Here is a 22754-nt window from a genome sequence, read left to right on the forward strand (position 1 = left end):
GGGTATCAGAATGAAAATGTTTGAATAATTAGTTACAGATTTTCAGGGTGGAAAGGAAAAGAAGTAAAAATATTTCTAATTTTCCTGAGCATTGTGACTTTTTGAAAACTTCTTTTCATCGAGGGGAAGTTTCTGTTGATCTGGAATTCCACTGTACCCTCTAATCTGTTTGCATTTAAACCAATAATAAAAATAGAAGTCTGATTTTACAGATTTTGTAATATTATAGGTTTTACAATAACTGGCACTACTCAACTTCAAAAGTCAACAATCACTGGTTCATCACTGAAACAGAACAAATGGACCTGATGATGGCCATGCAAGTGCTCTCTTGCAACTGGAACTTTTCAAATCTACATTGTTTATGTGCAATACCATTGCCTATTAATACAGTGCATAAATATAACACTCTTTCCATTTTGGAGGCTAACACAATAGTCACTGCATTACTGAAAAACATGTTTTTCTAGCAGAAGCATTTTTTATCAACACACACAGACATATATGGTATTAATTCAGTACAAGCAAATGAGCTATGTCTTTGTAAAATGATCAGTTTTAAACTCCTTTTTTATCTAAAGTCTAGATTACAAAATGCAGAATCAGCTTGGAAAATCAATAATCAGGGAAAAAAAAGGTCACAATTACATGTTGGTTCAGGTTCAATTCACTGAACTGATATAATGGGTATATAATCCACCATTTGTCTCCATATCATAGCAAACAATGATGTAAAAATTTAACTGCATTAGAGACACTTGAACAACATAGTTCCTAAACAAACTACCACCTAGCTTTCTGTATTATATTTTGCTCACTCTTACGATTTTTCGCCCCTGTGGGTCTGGGGATTGGAATAGGCCAGAGGTATTCCTGCCTTTATGTGATGGTCCCCTGTAAGATCTGACCTCCAATCTTCAAAATTTTCCTGAAGAGTGAGCCAACTTGGGAAGGGCGCCTTACAAAGTGCATGCTGTCCATTGTGCATTGACATCTTTAGCCCACTTTCTTGTCGTCGCATTGCAGTCATGCCCATTCTCCATCCCCTGGGCAAGGACACCATTCACTATGCAGTGTCGATTTCTGCATCGACAATTACCATGGACTTCTTTGCACCTGATATCCAACATGGTAGCCAATATGTTGTGGTGGGGTTGCCATGTACCCTGTTGGTAGTAGCCCCCTGACCACACAGGGATCACTCTGCTGATGCCTGCACCGTTAACTCCCCATGTATTCCAAGGAGTAGATGTCCATCCCCATGGGGCATCGGGACTCCCGGCAATGTCCATCCTGTCAGATGGCTTTTGCTGCGGGTGGGTGGTGGCTGTGGGTAGGGCCCCTGTTGGAGTGGGTGGCATCATGGCAGATGACACGCGATGAAGTGTAGTCCATCGTCTATTGCTGGTGGTGAAACACCAGCAGCCTCTAAGCGATCACTAGCTCAATTCAACGCACAGAAGTACGACAGAAAATTGTTCACCTCACTGGCCACACCATGGGAGGAATGTCAGGCTAAGGAAGGCAGAAGATCTTATTTGCCCCAGTACCTTGTATGTTTGAGAGCTGGTGGGGAACCTTTCATGACGATGAAGCCTCAGTTTATTGTTGAGCATTTAAAGGACAAGTTCAGGGAGGGGGAGGGCTTGTCCAAAATGAGACCTGGGTCAGTTTTGATTAAAACATCATCCTCATGGGAATTACTTGCTTGTGACAAGCTGTGGGATATATCTGTAAATGTCACACCCAATAAGAGCTTAAATATGGTCCAGGGTATCATATTTCACAGAGACCTTCTTTTGCAGTCCGCCGATGAGCTGCGCGCCAATTTAGAGTGGTGAGTGCACATTTCATCCGGTGTGTCCACCGGGGTCTGAAGGATGATCGGGTTGCCAGTGGTGCCTTCATCTTGGCCTTTGATGGTAATACATTACCCGAGAAGGTGAAGGTGATGGTCTACAGGTGTGATGTAAAGCCCTATATCCCTCCCCCAGTGTGGTGCTTTAAGTACTGGAAGATTGCCCATATGTCTTCCTGCGTCACATGCCGAGATTCCAGAAGTACGTCACGTCCCAATACTCCATGCCCCCACTTCCCATCTGTATCAACTGTGGAGAGCACCATTTGCCTAGCTCACCTGACTGCTGGATTCTCCAGACAGAAAGGAAAATCGTGGAGTACAAGGCCCTGAACAGACTAACCATCATCTGAGGCTAAGATACAATTTGAACACCTGCATTCTGTGTGTATGACAACATCTTACACTGCCGTTACAATAGTTTTGGCACCATCAGCTCCGCAAACCCAGGTCACCTCTTAGAGCTGGAAGACTACACCTGCTGCCTTGATGGTAGGGGGCATTGCCCTCCCTGTTGCTCATGTGCGAACTACTTCAGGACCAATACCTCCCCCCTCCCTCCCCAGCCATCGGCGACATATGTCCCCACTTCTAATCCAGAGAAGCGTAAGTCTTCTTTGGCTTCTAGCACTAGGAAGGGGTCCCTTGTGTCACTCCCTTCTGAGGTTTCTTCTAGTGGGATAGACGACACCTGCAAGTCGCTGAAGATCCCAAAAGCAGCTGGTAGTACGGCTTCACACTCATCCTCAGTCCCAGAGACTGAGCCAGTGAAGTCTTCCCAGCCAGGGAAACCCAAGGAGCAGCGAGAGAAATCCAAAAAGAAAATGCCTAAGACCAAGGAAATGGCGGGGGCACCAACACAACCGCTACCTACAAGCTCTGCAGCTGATGATGAAGTGGAGATTTTGACGTCCGCTGAGGCCCTAGATCTCACCAGGCCCACAGACACAAAGGATATAGACTAATCAGGCAATGAATTGGTGGCAGCATTGAATGTTCCATGCCTTTGCAGTCTCACGATGTCATCCTCCTGTGGAATTGCGGTGTTTTTTTTCCACTGCCTGGCTTAGCTACAGCTACTGTTAAGCTTTACACCTGCTATATACATTGCCCCCCCAGGAAACCAGGTTCCCAGCAATGCGGATTAATGCGCTTCATGGCTATAAGGGATATTACAGGAACCGTAGCGACTATAATAGAGAGTTAGGTGGAGTTTGCGTATGTGTCCTAGATTCGGTGTGTATTGAATATGTGCTTCAAATAGCTCTTGAAGATGTGACTGTCAGAATAAGGACGGCACAGGAAATAACTTTCTGCAGTGTATATCTTACTCCAGATGGCGCAGTACCCCTGAATGTATTAGCTGGAATGCTTGATCAACTCCCTAAACCTTTCCTACTTCTGGAGGATTTTAATGCCCATAACCTCTTGTGGAGTGGTACCATGCCTACTGGCCATGGCAGAGATGTTGAAACTTTACTGCTGCAATTCGACCTCTGCCTCTTAAATACTGCGGCCGCAACACATTTCAGTGTGGCTTGTGGTAGTTACTCGGCCATTGATTTATCAGTTTGCAGCCCAGGACTTCACCCATCTATCCACTGGAGAGTACATGACGATCTTTGTAGTAGCGACCACTTCCCCATCTTCCTGTCACTGCCCCAGCGTCAGGCACATTGATGCGTGACCAGATGGGCTTTGAACAGAGCAGACTGGGGAACTTTAACCTCTGCTGTCATTGCTTTATCTCCCCTACACCCTAACATGGAACTGATGGTTAAGCAGGTGACTAGCATAAATGTATCTACGGCAGCAATGTTTCCCTTGGAGGTCGACGGAAGTCACTGAAACAATTAAGAAGCGTCAGTGATCTCTACAGCTGTGGAAGTGGCACACTTTCCTGGAGCACCTCATAGCCTTTAAATGGCTCTGTGCCCGTGTTGGCTGCCTTATCAAACAAAGGAAGAAGGAGTGTTGGGAGTGATACGTCTCCACTGTTGGGTGCCACACGTCACCTTCCCAAGTCAGGTTAAAGATCAAACGTCTTTTCAGGTACCAGGCCCTAACAGCTATCCCTGTGGTTACCATAAATGGCGAGTTATGTACAAACGCAAATGCGATTTCCGAACACTTTGGTGAGCACTTTGCTTGAGATTGTCAATCGGAGAATTTCCCGCCAGCCTTTTGCACACTTAATCATCAGCTGGAAGGGAACATCCTCTCATTCACTAAACGCTGCAGTGAATCTGATAACGCTCCATTTACAGAGTGGGAGCTTCCCAGTGCCCTTGCACATATCCCCGACATGGCTCCTAGGCCTGATTGCATCCACAGCCAGATGATTAAACATTTCTCATCCGACCACAAACAACAAATCCTTGTAATCTTCAACCGTATGTGGTGTGACGGGATCTTTCCATCACAATGGCAGGAGAGTGCCATCATTCTAGTGCTCAAACCCTGTAAAAACCAGCTTAATGTGGATAGCCACCAACGTTCTTCGTAAGCTGCTGGAGCGTACGGTATGTCGGCGGTTGGGTTGGGTACTGGAGTCATGTGGCTTGCTGGCTCCATGTCAGTGTGGCTTCCGCCATGTTCGCTCTACCACTGATAATCTTGTGTTCATCGAGTCTGCCATCTGAACAACCTTTTCCAGATGGAAACTTCTACTTACTGTCTTTTTTGACTGACGTAAAGCTTATGATATGACTTGGTGACCTCATATCCTTGTCACATTGAATGAGTGGTATCTCTGGGGACCACTCTCAAGTTTTATCCCACGCTTCCTTTCGCTCCGTACTTTACATGTCCAAGTTGGTGACTCCCGTAGTTTCACCCATATCCAGGAGAAATGAGTTCCACAGGGCTCTCTATTGAGTGTGTCTCTATTTTTAGTGCCCATTTACAATCTAGCAGCGGCTGTGGGACCCTCCGTCTAACCTTCTCTGTATGCAGATGACTTGTGCATTTCGTATTCCTGCTCCAGTACTGTTCTTGCTGAGTGGCACCTCCAGTTAGCCATCTACAAGGCGCAGTCATGGGCTCTATCACATGACTTCCAGTTTTCAGCTGCAAAGTTGTGTCTCGTGCAGTTCTGTCAGCATCGTACCATTCATCCGGAACCCACACTTTAGCTTAATGATGATCCACTCACCTTAGTGGAGACATATCAATTCCTAGGGCTGGTTTTCGACACTCGATTGACTTGGCTCCCTCATCTTCGTCAGCATAACCAGAAGTGCTGGCAGCACCTCAATGCCCTCCACTGCCCGAGCAACACCAATTGGGTTGCAGATCGCTGTACACTGCTGCAGCTCTACAGAGCCCTTTTCCCATCCCGAATTGACTATGGGAGTGTGGTTTATGGTTTGGTAGTGCCTTCAGCATTGCATTTACTCAACCCTGTGCACCACTGTGGGGTTGGATTAGCGACAGGGGCTTTTAGGACGGGTCTGGTGACCAGCGTACTGGTAGAGGCTGATTTCCCTCCACTGCAGATCAGACGTGTGAAACTGCTCGATGTAGCACAGATTCATTGTTTCTCCTGACAATCCGAATAACCATCATCTTTTCCCGCCGGTGGCATTCCATCTCCTGCATCGGTGGCCCATGTTAGGGCTAACAATAGCAGTTCGCGTGCAGTCCCTTCTCTCCGAACTGGAGTCCTTCCCTTTACCACCTCTACTTGCAGTCTGTTCACGTATGCCTCCATGGTGTACACCTGGCCGCAGCTTTGTGTAGCCCTTTTGCATGGCCCTAAGGACTCCGTTAACCCTGCCGCTCTCCGCAGTTACATCTCCTCGATTCTTGATGTGTTCTGGGCCTCTGAAGTGTTTCACACTGATGGCTCAATGGCTGATGGTGATGTAGGCTTTGCATATGTTCATGGAGGACATGTTGAGCAGCATTCCTTGCCAGTTTGCTTTAGTGATTTCACTGCAGAGCTGGCGGCCATATCTTGTGCTCTTGAGCATTTCCGCTCATGCCCTGGCGAGTCATTTCTCCTGTGTACAGACTCATTGAGCAGCCTACAAGCTATCGACCTGTTCTACCTTCACCACCCTCTGGTAGCGTCCATTCGGGACTCCATCTATGCCCTGGAACAGTCCCGCCATTCCATGGTGTTAATGTGGACGCCTGGACACGTTGGGATCCCTGGCAATGTAATTGCTAAGAGGCTGGACAAACAGGAAATGCAGAAACCACTTCTGGGGATAGGCACCTCTGAAGCTGACCTGTGTTATTTCTTACACCACAGCGTTTTCCGCCTTTGGGAGATGGAATGGCATAACAGCACGCGAAACAAGCTGCATGTCATTAAGGAGACTATGAATGTGTGGAAGTTTTTCATCCAGGCCTCTCACAGGGAAGCAGTTGTCCTCTGCCAGCTCCGTATTGGCCATACATGGCAAAGGCATGGTTAAATACCCCATCGTGAAGAGCCACCTCAGTGTCACTGTGGCTCCCAAGTGATAGTTGTCCACCCATTAGTGGGCTGCGCACTTTTAGCCCCTCTGTGGCAGATTTTAACTTTCCCAGCACCCTGCCTTTGGTGTTGGGCGACAACGCCTTCACAGCAGCTTTAGTTTTAAGTTTTATCCATGATAGTGTGTTTTATACTTCTCTGTAGGTTTCAGCACATGTCCTTTGTCGCTCCGTGTCCTCCACCCTAGTGCTTTTAGGGTGCTTCATGCTGAGTGGCTGTTAGGAATCGTGTCCACAGGTTGTGGTGGTGGAGTGCAGCGGTAAGAAGGGGGGGGGGGGGGTGGGGTGGGGGGGGGGGGGTGGGATGATACTGTTTAGTATACCATGATGCAGTGCAGTGACAGTGTGGTGTAGAATGGAGCATCTGGGCTGGTCTTTTCTAATTGAGATTTGTGGCTATGAGATTTAGCCAGGACATTTCCAGCAGATAGAAACACGTACATAACATCACATGCAGTTGGAATGTGTTTCCTTGATAGCAGTGACCTCTGTTACTTGGTGCCTGCACTGCACAGACATTTTGCTGGCGCCCCCTGGTGGAACATGTAACTATTTGCGTATCAACAAACTGTTTGTATACTGTATCGTGTTCATAACATTGATGCCCTTGTGGTATTCATAAGTACATAATGGTGGACACACACCTGTGGGCCAGGGTGGGCACACCCTCAGGGTGAAACCATTGTGTTTTGAAGCGTAACATTCAGCTTGCAGTTGATATGCTATTATCATAAGGAAGGTGATGAAAAATACGATTCAAAATATTAAAAATTTTCCAGTTTCGAACCACTCAAAAATCTATACAAATGACTGAAGAGGATATAGTTACACAATTCTAAAAAAATAGAATCTAATGTGTGGTTTACAACAAAATAGTAATTTCATATTTTATTTATCAAGGATACAGACGGTTTAATGCATTCTAAAATGAAACACATTTTAAAACTGTAGCAACGCCTATGCAAGAATTAAGTGTCATTCAATAGCATTATAAACTATTATTTGTGGCCAAAAGTGTAAAAAAAAAAAACCTCAGGTTGAGCACTTCTATGTAATGTGTTTTTCATGTGATTCAATGATTTAACTCCACTAGTGGTGATCCTTACATAAATGAGTAGTATTACACATATTTAGTGAATTATTGTCAGGTATCTGTTTTTCATTGGATGTGAAGGATTCAGCCAACTTTCAAAACAGATTTGAGTATGTCTAGTAATCAATACATGGTTATAAGATAATTGGATAGAAGATAAAGAGAAGTAAAAAGCAAATAGTTTCTTCTGGAACAGACTTTTAAAAAGGGGTCTATCCTCTATAAAGTCTCCTTCGAATGGTGTTCCATTCACAGCGGTGTTGCACAGCATATTAACAGTGATTGTGAAAATATGCTAACTGGAAGAGACTTGGGGTATGTATCACACTTTGTCAAGGACATTTTATTTCAAACCTGACAGTGAATTACATGCCACATATGGGCAGATTCTTTCTGGTTTTAAAATTCACTACTGGGACACAATTTTTGTAGAGCTCAACAGGCCTCTGGTGACTTTAGTATTTTGCTGCTGTAATTTCCATAGTGGTTTGGCTGCTTCCATTATTAAAACGAGTTTATTGAGTTCAATGAGCAATGAATTTTGGACTTTTCTAGGGTGATATAGTTATATAAAGACTGGGCAGAATTGTGCAAAGATCTAGTCTCTTCATTTAACCATTTAGGCATCGTCACACACAAAAATCCTTAAGTGTGAAACTGTGATATGCGAGTCACTGCTAAAAGTAGTAGTGTATTGTTAGAGGTGGATATTCATTTAAGATAAGAAGTAAGGGAAGGAGAAAGGAATGAAAGAAGATGAGGGTTGAATATCCTGAGCCATTTGAAATTGAACTCTATCTTGGAATGAGAGAGGACGGGTAAGAAAGTCAGTGTTGTACTTGCCTAGAGTGATTTAGGGGAAGTTATAGAATACCTATGTCTGGATAGCCAGGGAGAGAGAGAACTGCTGTCATCTTGACTGAGTGTCTAGTCTAGTATGTTGATCACAGCACCGTATTACTGAGTTTGCAGGTATTTTGCTGATTGTATATTCTTACTGACATTGGTATTTGTATTCCTAGATATGAAAACATGTCTACAAGTAGATAATGATGTTTGCACGGCATTTCCAAATTCCTGTTTAGTGCTTGTCTTCACAATGTTGTAATGTTACCTGAATGGCAGTTTGTGTGTTTTTTCTGCTACTCAAAAATTTGTTCTTTGTAAATGTAGTTACCGGTGTAATATAGGCACCTCTTCAGTAAGACGTGTAATGATTATGGATCAGTTTGTCAGTTTTGTCACAAGTAACGATAAAGTACTTGATGATGCTCTCCCACGCAGCTGTGGGTTGAGTTGGATAGGTTGATGAAGGAAAACATGATGAAAACTGGGAAAGGGTAAGAAGTAACAAGTAAAAGGAAAAAAATACAGAAATCACATTGGTAGTTCAGGTTAACAAACAGTTTGGCTTGTTGCCTGAAATAAATGGGTATGTGCCACAATGAACTTTGTTAAAATGAGATGCAGCAGACTCATTGGAATATCATTAGTGTTAGTCATAAACATTAACATATAGAAAGGAAAGATTCTTACTTCTTGATAAAAGCCATGGAAGACATGATAGATACACAGTAGAGAAAAAAGTTAGGTCTAGAGTCCCATGTTTGTAATCATCATGAAACAAAGTCACACACAACCAGGTTTGTTGCCTTTGACTGTAGGTTAGACCAATATCTATGATGAATCTCTTTCTCCAATTATTAAATGAAGTTCCTTATAATTCTACTGGATGTAAGATGGATCAATCAGTGTAATCATAAATACATCCAGTGAGGTTGCTAGGCACAGCTGAGGATGGCATGGATTGATAAATATGTCAACATGATTTCAAGTGGCCTAAAAGCAACAGCAGATGAAAGTGCTGCAAAGGACCATCTCATCCGCACTCATATGAATTTGCTGAGTTGTGTTATGTAGTCTCTGGAGGACATATTTATGGTGACCTTAGAAAAAAATATAGCTATTCGTGAACACTGATTTGGACTTCTTTTCTCCCAGCCATTTGTGTTTGGCTTGCATGTGGACATGTCTGTTTCCCTAATGTGGGGCAGGCTTAGCCCTCTGTTCAACTGCATGTTGTGCGTACTGTGAGTACACTCTTAGCATTTGTGTGCACAGAATGTATGTTCCGTATTAGAGGATTCTTAGCCTGACAAAGTTAGTGTTCCGGTGTTGGAGATACTGGTAAATCTTGAGAGTGCCCTTATCCACAGCATCACATGATAAAATTAGAGTACTTTCTATTAACCTTGTTTCACTTTTGTTGACTTTCATCTTTTACCCTCCTTTCAAGATGGTCCATCCCATTCAACTTCACTTTCAGTTCCTCACTGTCTCTGACAGAATTATATCACCATTAACCATTGACTGACCTCAAAGTTTTTATTTCTTATCCTGAAATTGAATTCCTACTCCAAATATCTGTGGGGTTTCCTTAACTGCTTGGTCAACATGAAGGCTCATTGTGCATAGGCTGCAAGTCATCAAGGATGGACAGGATGATGCAAGATGACTTGGACATAATTTCTAGTTGGTGCGATGAATGGCAGCTGATTCTAAAAATGTGAGTCACTGCAGATGACTAGGAAAAACAAACCTGTAATGTTTGGATACAGCATTAGTAGTGTCCTGCTTGACACAGTCATATTATTTAAATATCTGAGCATAATGTTGGAAAGCAACATGAAATGAAAGAAACATGTGAGGATTGAGATAAGGAAGTCAAATGTATGAGCTTATTATGAGAAGGAAAGTTGCCTCTCACCATATGGCAGACATGCAGACACACAGATAGGCACAACAAAAAGACTATCACAATTAAAGTTTTTGGCCATTAAGGTCTTTGTCAACACTAGACACACACACGTTTAGCGAAAAAGGAGAGAAATGAAACGACTGGGTGTCGTGGTGGATTGACAGCTGTGTAGTTCTGGAATGGGAATATGGAAGGGGTAGATGGATAAGGACTGTGACTAATGAAGTTTGGCGCAAGTAGTGTTGTGGGAACATAGGACGTATTGCGGTACAGAAAAGCTGGTGATGGTGGGAGAGATCCCATCCCCACACCCACCCTGTTTCCCATTTTTCATAGTGGTTCTTCCGTCAAAGATCAAAACAGGTTATGAAGTTATCACAGTCAGAACATAAATTCCAAACCCAATGTGATGCTACCAGTATCCCAGCCAAATGTGTAACCTGGGGTAGGGATGCTCATGAGGATGATTGGTAGCCTCCTCCCTGCTGCATCAGCTGCAATGTTGACCCTGCTGCTGTCTCCTGCATTTGTACCATGTATCTCAATGAGTAGGCTGTACAGGAGATCCAGGTGAAGGAGAAAGGGCCTTACCCGGACACTTGTAAGTTGTTGAGTAGTCAGAAACCCTGTGTTCTACCTCCTGATATCTACAGTACTGTTGTTGCGACATTTCACTCCATGAAGGACATGACCAAGCAGACATGCAACCTCAAAATTTGTCATCACTACTGTGAAAGCACCCAGCATCATGGTAGTTCTCCCTCTGGCTGTGCAAAACACCACCAGACAATCTCCTCATGGGGCATAGTTACCAGCTACACAACTGGCAGGCCAGAAAGGACAGAAGGAATACTGCTGCAAAGACTTCCTACAACTCCCCAGCCAACCAACTCGAACCTTCATCTCCTAACTGAAAAGGTTAGAAGAAGTCAAACAAAGGCAAATGAGTTCTCTCCTTAAGTTGTCACCATGTGATATCCTCCCACGGCCAACCTCTGTGTTGCCAGTGCACAACACCAAGCATTATTCTGCCCTGGAGTCCACAGGCAGACAATAGAAAAATGCTGATGCTTCTGTAGATGTCAAGGAGCAGGATGATCCTGCGTCTGTGCCCTGTAGTCTTCAAAGGATAGGGCTCAGCAGCCACAGATGTGGCATCCTGTTCATTTTTTTCCTTGTCATGAATCTCCTCCAATAGAATGTTGTGGTTTTCAATCTAACAGAATTTACAGCGAGCACCCACTTATCTGCCTTCAGGAAACAAAATTGCATCTTCATGATTGATTGGTTTGAGCTCTCATATTTATTCCCCGTTTGTTTTAATGTACCCTCCCCTTTCCCCGCCCCCTCCCCTTTCCCCGCCCCCTCCCCTTTCCCCGCCCCCTCCCCTTTCCCTGCCCCCTCCCCTTTCCCTGCCCCCTCCCCTTTCCCTGCCCCCTCCCCTTTCCCTGCCCCCTCCCCTTTCCCTGCCCCCTCCCCTTTCCCTGCCCCCTCCCCTTTCCCTGCCCCCTCCCCTTTCCCTGCCCCCTCCCCTTTCCCTGCCCCCTCCCCTTTCCCTGCCCCCTCCCCTTTCCCTGCCCCCTCCCCTTTCCCTGCCCCCTCCCCTTTCCCTGCCCCCTCACCTTTCCCTGCCCCCTCACCTTTCCCTGCCCCCTCACCTTTCCCTGCCCCCTCCCCTTTCCCTGCCCCCTCCCCTTTCCCTGCCCCCTCCCCTTTCCCTGCCCCCTCCCCTTTCCCTGCCCCCTCCCCTTTCCCTGCCCCCTCCCCTTTCCCTGCCCCCTCCCCTTTCCCTGCCCCCTCCCCTTTCCCCGCCCCCTCCCCTTTCCCCGCCCCCTCCCCTTTCCCCGCCCCCTCCCCTTTCCCCGCCCCCTCCCCTTTCCCCGCCCCCTCCCCTTTCCCCGCCCCCTCCCCTTTCCCCGCCCCCTCCCCTTTCCCCGCCCCCTCCCCTTTCCCCGCCCCCTCCCCTTTCCCCGCCCCCTCCCCTTTCCCCGCCCCCTCCCCTTTCCCCGCCCCCTCCCCTTTCCCCGCCCCCTCCCCTTTCCCCGCCCCCTCCCCTTTCCCCGCCCCATCCCCTTTCCCCGCCCCATCCCCTTTCCCCGCCCCATCCCCTTTCCCCGCCCCATCCCCTTTCCCCGCCCCCTCCCCTTTCCCCGCCCCCTCCCCTTTCCCCGCCCCCTCCCCTTTCCCCGCCCCATCCCCTTTCCCCGCCCCATCCCCTTTCCCCGCCCCCTCCCCTTTCCCCGCCCCCTCCCCTTTCCCCGCCCCCTCCCCTTTCCCCGCCCCCTCCCCTTTCCCCGCCCCCTCCCCTTTCCCCGCCCCCTCCCCTTTCCCCGCCCCCTCCCCTTTCCCCGCCCCCTCCCCTTTCCCCGCCCCCCTCCCCTTTCCCCGGCCCCCTACCCTTATGAAAAACTACACAAACACTGTACAATAACTCATAAATCATAATATTGTGTAATTATTAGAAACTAATCACATGCTTCTGGCGTATCATTTTTCAATGACACAGGACTTGCCTTTAAGAGGAAAAACTAATTTCAATACTGTTTTTGATGTTTTATTTATTTATTTAGTTTTCAGTTTCGAGTAGAGCAGTACACTTTAGGATTATTGCATTCAATTTGTGTATTGCAATCTTATTCTAAAATTACAAAAATTACTCCAGAGAAGTAAGATTGCCCCAAATTTGAAAAACTGTTCCAATGTGTCATGTGGTAATGTACTTAGGAACAAATATCCTATTAAAATTTAAATGTGTTGTCATAGGGAAAATCTTCTCAATACTGTATTTAATAGCCTATATTACATTATTAATCTACTACACACAAACAATGGGTAAGTGATATCATTTTAGGGAATAGTACTGTCAAAAGTCAGTTAAAAGTTAAAAATATTTTGAAATAGAAGCTATTGGCAGCTAACGCAAATTCCCATTTTCAAGACAGAGATAATTATTCAGACATCAAGTAAACTCTGTTTGTCTGCAAATTTCACCATAGTAAAAGACCACCTCCTGTTTTAAGTTAGAAGATGCTGCACGACTGATGATGCGTGAACAGATAGGTCCCATGTTATGTAATATATTTTAAAAATTTAATAATTTTACTTGCAGTAGCTCTCTGTAACTGCAGAATGAATAATTTCTTCGAAACATCTATGAAGTATTATACATCATGTAAATATGTGGAACTCATAATATTCAAACAGGCTACACCCATTTTTCAAAAGCGCAAACCGGTGAAAAGTGCCTGAAGCAGCTTATGGAAAATTCTGCAGTAGATTCATTTTTATGATTCTAAAATCAGTCACTGGTGTGAAAACCTGACCAGATTACAATATGAGTTACTAGGTAAACTACACTTGAGGTATTACAGTCTCTCCAAAAGTCAGGTGATCAAACATTGTGAAACCATTTTGAAAGCAGCTCTAAAAGTGCAAAATAACCCCAAAGTAACTTAGATTCTGAAATAAATTGTATAGTTTTGCTATGGATTACCCTACAATGTGAGATAGAGCAATAACACAATTTAGTTACCATGTAAATCAGTTTGAAAATTGATGTTCAAAGTTGTGGTAGTGGTTGAAAAGTGCAAAAATTTTAATGAAAGGGATAGAATAGGGATTATGATGGTACCGATGGAAAATAATGTAAATACTGGGAAAATGCAAGATCTGGAAATCCGAAACAAAGTTGTACTGATATTTTACTGTTGGCTTGTTTACATTTATAACATTAACCACATATTATGCAGAGGTGTTCTAAAATTCCTATAATGGGCTCCTAAGAGTTGAGGAGGGGACTTCGTAGATAAAAGTTTGATAATGAATCCATATCTGAAGGTGTACCATTTGAGAGTATGACCTCCTCCATTCAAAAGGGAACATTGTCTGTGCCTTGGGGTCCTTCTTGACCAATAGGTCAGAGGTAATTTTTTCTACTGTTTGTGTACCCTAAAGCAGGAGATTCGAAACTGCTGCAGTCATCAAACCAAGATTTGTAACTATTAAATTTTAGTGAAATTTTCTTAAATTATTTTCTTTTATTGCATGCAGTTTAATGTAAAGTAATTTACAGATCTAATTAATTTTTTGTGTTCATTAGGTATTTCCAAGGCACCATAACGAGGTACACAACAGCAGCAGTGAAGGCTAGAGTCGGCCAGGGCCAGAGCGGCAGTCACGTCAGGCTCACCGATGGCAACACTTGCCATCTGCTCGGCTGTTTGCATGATGTTAATAATCGTAAGTATTTAAAATGGTTTATTATATCACCATGTAGCTGTCTTCCAGAATAAGAAATTGGGATTAATCCCATGAGGCAGCAGCGTACTGACTGTACAAGAGATGATCAAATAGTGATTGGAATTTTTTTAGTTTCACAGCAATTATATATTGGATTATCGATTTTTTATATTTTATGTAGACGTTTGTGATGTATGTGTCTCACCATATAGCAGAGATGATAACTCGCGATAGGCACAACAGAAAGAGTCGCACAATTATAGCTTTCAGCCATTTAAGCCTTTGTCTGCAGTAGACACACACACACACACACACACACACACACACACACACACACACACACGTGTAAATGCAACTTGCACACACATCTGCAGTCTCAGAGAACTGAAACCACACTGCAAGCAGCATCACCAGTACTTGATGGGAGTGACGACTGGGTGTGTAGGTAAGGAAGAGGCTGGGGTGGGGATAGTATGGTGGGGGTGACGGACAGTGAAGTGTTGCAGTTTGGGTGGAGGGCAAGAGAGAAGGTGGGAGGGGGGCAAGTAGTGGAAAGGAGAGAAATAAAAATAAATTAAAATACTGCGTGTGGCAGTGAAATGATGGCTGTGTAGTGCTGGAATGGGGAACAGGGAGGGGGTTGGATGGATGAGGACAGTGTTATGAAAGTTGAGGCCAGGAGGGTCATGGGCACATAGGATATATTGCAGGGAAAGTTCCCACCTGTGCAATTGAGAAAAGCTGGCGTTGGTGGGAAGGATCAATATGGCACAGGCTGTGACGCAGTCATTGAGATGAGGGATATCATATTTGGCAGTGTTTAGCAACAGGGTGGTCCACTTTATGGCCACAGTTTTTTGGTGGCCATTCATGTGGACAGACAGCTTGTTGGTTGTCATGCCTACATAGAATGCAGCACAGTGGTTGCAGCTTAGCTTGTAAATCACATGACAGGTTTCACAGATAGCTCAGCCTTTGATGGCATAGTTGATGTTAATTACAGGACTGGAATAGGTGGTGGTAGGAGAATATATGGGACAGGTCTTGCATCTACGTCTATTACAGGGGTATGAGCCATGAGGGTAAGGGACTGGGAGCAGGGGTTGTGTAAGGATTGACGAGTATGTTGTGTAGGCTCGGTGGAAGGTGGAATTACACTGTAGGAGGGGTGGGAAGGATAGTGGGCAGTACATTTCGCATTTCAGGGCATGACAAGAGGTAATGAAAACCCTGGCATAGAATGTAATTCAGTTGCTCTAGTCCCAGATTTTACTGCATTAAGAAGAGAATGCTCCTCTGTGGCTGGACTGTGGGACTTCGGGAGACGGTGGAAGACTGGAAAGATAAGACACGGGAAATTTGTTTTTGTACAAGGTTGGGAAGACAATTATGGCCAGTGACGGCTTCAGTGAGACCCTCGGTATATTTAGAGAGGGACTGCTCGTCACTGCAGATGCAATGACCACAGGTGGCTAGGCTGTATGGAAGGGACTTCTTGGTATGGAATGGGTGGCAGCTGTCGAGTTCAGATATTTCAGGTGGTTTGTAGGTTTGATATGGATGGAGGTGCTGATGTAGCCACCTCTGAGGTGGAGGTCAACATCTAGGAAGGTGGCTTGTTGTGTTGAGCAAGACCAGGTGAAGTAAATGGGGGAGAAGTTGTTGAGGTTCTGGAGGAATGTGAATAGTGTGTCCTCACCTTCAATCCAGATAGCAAAGATGTCATCAATGAAACTGAACCAGGTGAGGGGTTTAGGAGTCCGGGTTTTTAGGAAGGATTCCTCTAGATGGTGCATGAAGAGGTTAGAATAGGATGATGCCAGTTACAGATGATGACAGATATCTCGGTTGTAGAAGCCTGCCTTTTGATTGTTCAGAAAGTGTTCCACATTAAAAATTTAATTTCATTTGGAAAATGGCTGCCACCCAATGGATTCTTTGTCAGAGGAAAATATCACTGGATGGAGAATGTGTGTGGCAAGAATTCATAGGCGAAAGAAGCAGCATGTCTGTCCTGTACAGAATGAGTTGGGACACTGTCGTGGATCAAAAATATGCCTTCACACTGCCTCTTGTGACACTTCACATTGACAGCCTCCTCTAATTATCTCCAGTACATTTTTCCAGTACATTGCTGTGGAGATTTTCCCCTTAACATTGTAGTCTGTTGGCACAACAGATGGTTCCAAAGAACACACAGCACCAAATTATCTGATGATGTTGTGATCTTTGCCTGCTTTAGTGGTGTTGTGTAAGTAGATGTATGTAAATGTGTGCTGTCTCATTCACTGTGATTAAATGGCTAAAGAAGCCATCTGAGTTAGCCAAACACAGAATCAATACATACACTGCTGCTTCAGTTTCAGTGGGTTTCTCAAGTGGGTGTGAGTAGTTGTGACATTCTGTCAATGTCAGTTGTTGTCGTATTCATAACATCATGCAACATTTTGGAAACTGACCTCTTAGTGATTTCCATTTTTTCCACTATTGCCTCAATTGTTGCGCACCAGGTTACTCACTTTGTGGTCCTTCAGGCAGATGGGCTGCTACATCATTCTTCATCTTTGAACATGTTTTAGCATGTTGGGAAACAAAATTGCTTCAGCTGTAAAAATATTAGGCACTACCAATTTCAGAGCACTTACAGCTGCATTTCAGGTACAAATCTGTATATAAGTGGACAATCAATCGTGTAGAAAACCAATATTCTGAAAGCTATGATGAAGCTGTAATGAAACATGTAGTCCCTGGAATCAAAACACGTAATCACTGGAAGAGTCATGACTCAACTTGCATTGTTAGTCCAATGAAATAATTGCCCACAAAAGTGTGTCTGCTGTAAAAGTACTAAAACCTATGAAGAAAGATTAAGATACAAAGAGGATGAATTTATGTAATGTTATAATGGACAAGGGGAAATGTAAGAGGCACTCACTGAATATTCCTCAAAACAGGAAAATATGTTGCAAATATGTAGCATATTATCATGTTTCTGGGTACAGTTTAACTTTCACATTTGCAGCAAATAGCTCTGTTCCTGGGAATGATTTAGTTTACTTAATGTTGTTGTTGCATAAAAGTTAGTATTCTCTCATTCCATCATTCTAATTTTCATGGTGTGTGAAAGTCATCTGGGTTGCTTGCTCAACCTTCAGGAGCTGGAGTACATCTGCTTATTATAGTCTCATGTTGTATTCTAGGTTTTAATGGGACCCCATACATAGCATACATTCCTTGACATACTAATATTATAGCAGTCAAAGTTTTTAGCCAATAGGTTGTTACCTAGGTGGCATATTAAAGTGTGTGAACATTCATGTGGTAACATCGGCGACTGCCTCTTAAATATCCTTATCCACTATGGTGTTATGTAAATTCCTCCTTAATGTTTTTATCATCTTCGCTGCTATTATGCAAGTGTTTTCCACCATATTTTATTACTTCTAGGACATACGCATTTTTGGGAATAATCTATTTAATGGGACTGACAATGAATGCTACGTCTTCCTATAATAATTATTTAAATTGTGAATTGACGCCATCCTCAGTATATGCTTCATTACAGTTTGATCTTAGCTTTGGGATTATTTATTTTCTACAGGATTCTTTTTCTGCTTATATACAGTTTTGCACCCAAAGATGCAGCTGTAAGTGTTGCAAAATTGGTAGTTCCAAAGAATAGAAGGATTTTACAGCTGATATGGTTTCATTTCTCAATATGGTTTCTCATGGCTGTGGTTGCCCAGATAATTCTTTTGTTTAATGACACAAAGTGTCAGAGGCATTTAACTATTGAGTGATGAATTGTTACCGTACACTTCCACTTCATTTTGGATTGTAGGGTAATTGTCCTCCCCTAAGTGCAGAAAATGCCACACTGTTCCTGTTTATCAGGAATGCAGAGGTTTACCTGCAAACAATCAAATAACTGTTGCATAATTTTATTTTTTCAAGGTGGTGATGAAAATTTCAGGTCTCTTCTGTGCTGGTGTAAGATGGCTGCAGATATGGCTCCCCAGCAATTTTCGACTGATGTATCAACTGTGAATGACACATTGGGGTTTGATTTATATAGTTAGCTTATCCACTGTATGCTTTTCTGGCAGTATACTGTAGTATTAGTACTGCTAATAATACCATACTCGAAAAACATAGGGTTTGGAACTGTATGTTTCTTCTTCCTTGGGGAAGGAGAGATTGGCTAGGGAAGATTGCAAAACTGGGGCAACTCACACAGATCAGACTGAGAGGACCTGTGTGTTGTGAGGAGAAACTTGTGCAAAGCTCAGTTTGGTTATATTTGCTTATGTGGATCAGTTTTGTGAGGGCTTGCCATGATGTATGTGTCAGTAAATTTGAAATGAGATGCATTTTTGTTTTGGAATTGTGGCTACATGCTGGAATTTTTAAAATTATTAACAAAATGTCATAAATGTATCCCTACTGACCACCCCCAGATACTATTACTTCATCATAAGCCGTCAGGACTGGAATCAGAAGTGCTTGGTGCTTGGATAGGGCAGGTTTGGCACCGGGACCTAGGCCTCCCGCAGGGTTATGATCGCTGTGGCAACGATTTCGGATTGGGGGGAAGGCATAGCGATGGTCTAAGATATTGCAGAGGTAGGGTGGGCAATGGAACACCATTTTAGGATGGGTGGGAAGTATATTGGGTAGGAAGTAAGAGTATCTCATTTCAGGGCATCCTTTGAGAGGGCTTTGACACTATATCATTGTGTCCTGAAACAAGGGACATTTTAACAGAAGTTCTTCCCATCCCTCCCAAAGTATTATTCCATGCCCACACAACATCCTAGTTCATCCCTTTGATACTTCCAATCCCTCAACTCTCCACATATTATCTCCATTGGAGACATATGTGCAAAACCTGTCCAATCCACCAAAACAGTGCTTCCAGTCCCAGTCTTGTCACAGGATTATTCCAACCTATCAGAGGATAGGCCACATGTGGAAACAGCTTTGTAATCAGAATCTGAATCTTATTGTCTCATAATGCACAAGTTAAATCATTGATTTTTATGTTCAGGAAACTCATCAGCTGATGTTGTTGTTGTTGTTGTTGTTGTTGTTGTTGTTGTTGTTGTAGTCTTCAGTCCTGAGACTGGTTTGATACAGCTCTCCATGCTACTCTATTCTGTGCAAGCTTCATCATCTCCCAGTACCTACTACAAACTACAAGTTACATCCTTCTGAATCTGCTTAGTGCATTCATCTCTTGGTCTCCCTCTACGATTTTTACCCTCCATGCTGCCCTCCAATACTAAATTGGTGATCCCTTGATGCCTCAGAACATGTCCTACCAACCGATCCCTTCTTCTAGTTAAGTTGTGCTACAAACATCTCTTCTACCCAGTCCTATTCAATACCTCCTCATTAGTTATATGATCTACCCATCTAATCTCCAGGATTCTTCTGTACCACCACATTTCGAAAGCTTCTGTTCTCTTCTTGTCTAAACTAGTTATCGTCCATGTTTCACTACCATACATGGCTATGCCCCATACAAATACTTTCAGAAACGACTTCCTGACACTTAAATCAATACTCGATGTTAACTTGCCATTGCCAGTCTACATTTGATATCCTCTCTACTTTGACCATCATCAGTTATTTTGCCCCCCAAATAGCAAAACTCCTTCATTACTTTAAGTGTCCCATTTCCTAATCTAATTCCCTCAGCATCTCCCGACTTAATTCGACTGCATTCCATTATCCTCATTTTGCTTCTGTTGATGTTCATCTTATACCCTCATTTCATGACACTCTCCATTCCGTTCAACTGCTCTGCCAAGTCCTTTGCTGTCTCTGACAGAATTAAAATGTCATCGGCGAACCTCAACGTTTTTGTTTCTTCTCCATGGATTTTAATACCTAATCGGAATTTTCTTAAGATAAGTCATAGGGTCAGTATTGCCTCACGTGTTCCAATATATCAACAGAATCCAAACTGATCTTCCCCGAGATCAGCTTCTACCAGTTTTTCCATTCGTCTGTAGAGAATACGCGTTAGTATTTTGCATCCGTGATTTATTAAACTGATTGTTCGGTAATTTTCACATCTGTCAGCACCTGCTTCCTTTGGGATCAGAATTATTATATTCTTCTTGAAGTCTGAGGGTATTTCGCCTGTCTCATACATCGTGCTCACCAGATGGTAGAGTTTTGTAATGACTGGCTCTCCCAAGGCCATCAGTAGCTCTAATGGAATGTTGTCTACTCCCTGGGCCTTGTTTCGACTCAGGTCTTTCAGTGCTCTGTCAAACTCTTCACGCTGTATCATATCTCCCATTTCATCTTCATCTACATCCTCTTCCATTTCTATAATATTGTCCTCAAGTACATTGCCCTTATATAGGCCCTCTATATACTCACTCCACCTTTCTGCTTTCCCTTCTCTGCTTAGAACTGGGTTTCTATCTGAGCTCTTGATATTCATACAAGTGGTTCTCTTTTCTCCAATGGTCTTTTTAATTTTCCTGTAGGCAGTATCTATCTTACCCCTCATGAGATAAGCCTCTACATCCTTACATTTGTCCTCTAGCCATCCCTGCTTAGCCATATTGCACTTCCTGTTGATCTCGTTTTTGAGACGTTTGTATTCCTTTTTGCCTGCTTCATTTACTGCATTTTTATATTTTCTCCTTTCATCAATTAAATTCAGTATTTCTTCTGTTACCCAAGAATTTCTACTAGCCCTTGTCATTTTACCTACTAGGTCCTCTGCTGCCTTCACAACTTCATCCCTCAGAGCTACCCATTCTTCTTCTACTGTATTTCTTTCCCCCATTCCTGTCAATTGTTTCCTTATGCTCCCCCTCAAATTCTGTACATCCTCTGTTTTAGTCAGTTTATCCAGGTCCCATCTCCTTAAATTCCCACCTTTTTGCAGTTTCTTCAGTTTTAATCTACAGTTCATAACCAATAGATTGTGATCAGAGTCCACAGCTGCCCCTGGAAATGTCTTACAATTTAAAACCTGGTTCCTAAATCTCTGTCTTACCATTATGTAATTTAGCTGAAACCTGTCAGTATCTCCAGGCTTCTTCCATGTATACAACCTTCTTTTATGATTCTTGAACCAAGTGTTAGCTACGATTAAGTTGTGCTCTGTGCAAAATTCTACCACGCGGCTGCCTCTTTGATATCTTAGCCCCAATCCATATTCACCTACTACGTTTCCTTCTCTCCCTTTTCCTACCACCGAATTCCAGTCACCCATGACTATTAAATTTTTGTCACCCTTCACTATATGAATAATTTCTTTTATTTCATCATATATTTCTTCAATTTCTTCATCATCTGCAGAGTTAGTTGGCATATAAACTTGTACTACTGTAGTGGGCATGGGCTTCGTGTCTGTCTTGGCCACAAAACAATGCATTCACTATGCTGTTTGTTGTAGCTTACTCGCACTCCTGTTTTTCTATTCATTATTAAACTGACTCCTGCATTACCCCTATTTGATTTTGTATTTATAACCCTGTATTCACCAGACCAGAAGTCTTGTTCCTCCTGCCACCGAACTTCACTAATTCCCACTATATCTAACTTTAACCTGTGCAGATCCCTTTTTAAATCTTCTAATCTACCTGCCCGATTAAGGGATCTGGCATTCCACGCTCCGATCCATAGAGCGCCAGTTTTCTAGCTTCTGATAACAACGTTCTCCTGAGTAGTCCCCGCCCGGAGATCCAAATGGGGGACTGTCTTACGTCTGGAATATTTTACCCAAGAGGCTGATAACTATGATAAATTATGTGTGGAGTACAATATTTTTATATAATCACAATAAAATCTGAATTCTATTTATTATTGTGGTTTCTATCCTGCTCAGATGGTCAGATCATTAAAAAATTCATCAACAGAGTATTATCTTTCCTGCACCAGGGTGCTATTCTATTCTCTTTTTACTGCCTCAGTTTGGACATTTCTAAAATTTGTGCCTTTCCATTTATTGTATACTTTCATTCCCATGTATTGTGGAGTCTGTGCAGAAAGATTAAGCCTATATGCAGCAACATGAAGCTTTCTTTGGTTCTAGTTTCGTAACTATGCTGGAAATTGAAAAAAGAGCTTAGGGTTATTACTTGTGAAAATAATTATTCCATATAGATATAATGAGGGAATGCTTAGTATCTTAAGATCTCTTAATAATGGCCAACTAGATCCTTTGGCATTGCACAACATATGTTTCTGATAATTTTTTTCTGCAAAACTAATATTCTTGTCGTGTTGCTAGCATTCCCCCAGAAGACAATATCATATCTCACTACTGACTCAAAGTAACTATGGTATACTAT

The 22754-nt window shown here is 43.3% G+C and overlaps 1 protein-coding gene across 1 annotated transcript in view; it reads right to left on the reverse strand.

The window, feature by feature from the left end:
- Positions 1-271: 271 nt before the first annotated feature.
- The window catches only part of LOC126089070 (fibroin heavy chain-like), a 123244-nt gene continuing 100761 nt past the window's right edge, over positions 272-22754 (reverse strand). The window contains exons 4-5 of the mRNA XM_049906883.1: positions 11523-12592; positions 272-381 (exon numbers count right to left, since the gene is read on the reverse strand). Of these exons, the coding sequence (XP_049762840.1) occupies positions 272-381; positions 11523-12592 (1180 nt within the window). The remainder of the gene's footprint in view (positions 382-11522; positions 12593-22754) is intronic.

This window comes from Schistocerca cancellata, chromosome 1 (assembly GCF_023864275.1).
Source record: "Schistocerca cancellata isolate TAMUIC-IGC-003103 chromosome 1, iqSchCanc2.1, whole genome shotgun sequence".
NCBI classification, from domain to species: Eukaryota; Metazoa; Arthropoda; class Insecta; order Orthoptera; family Acrididae; genus Schistocerca; species Schistocerca cancellata.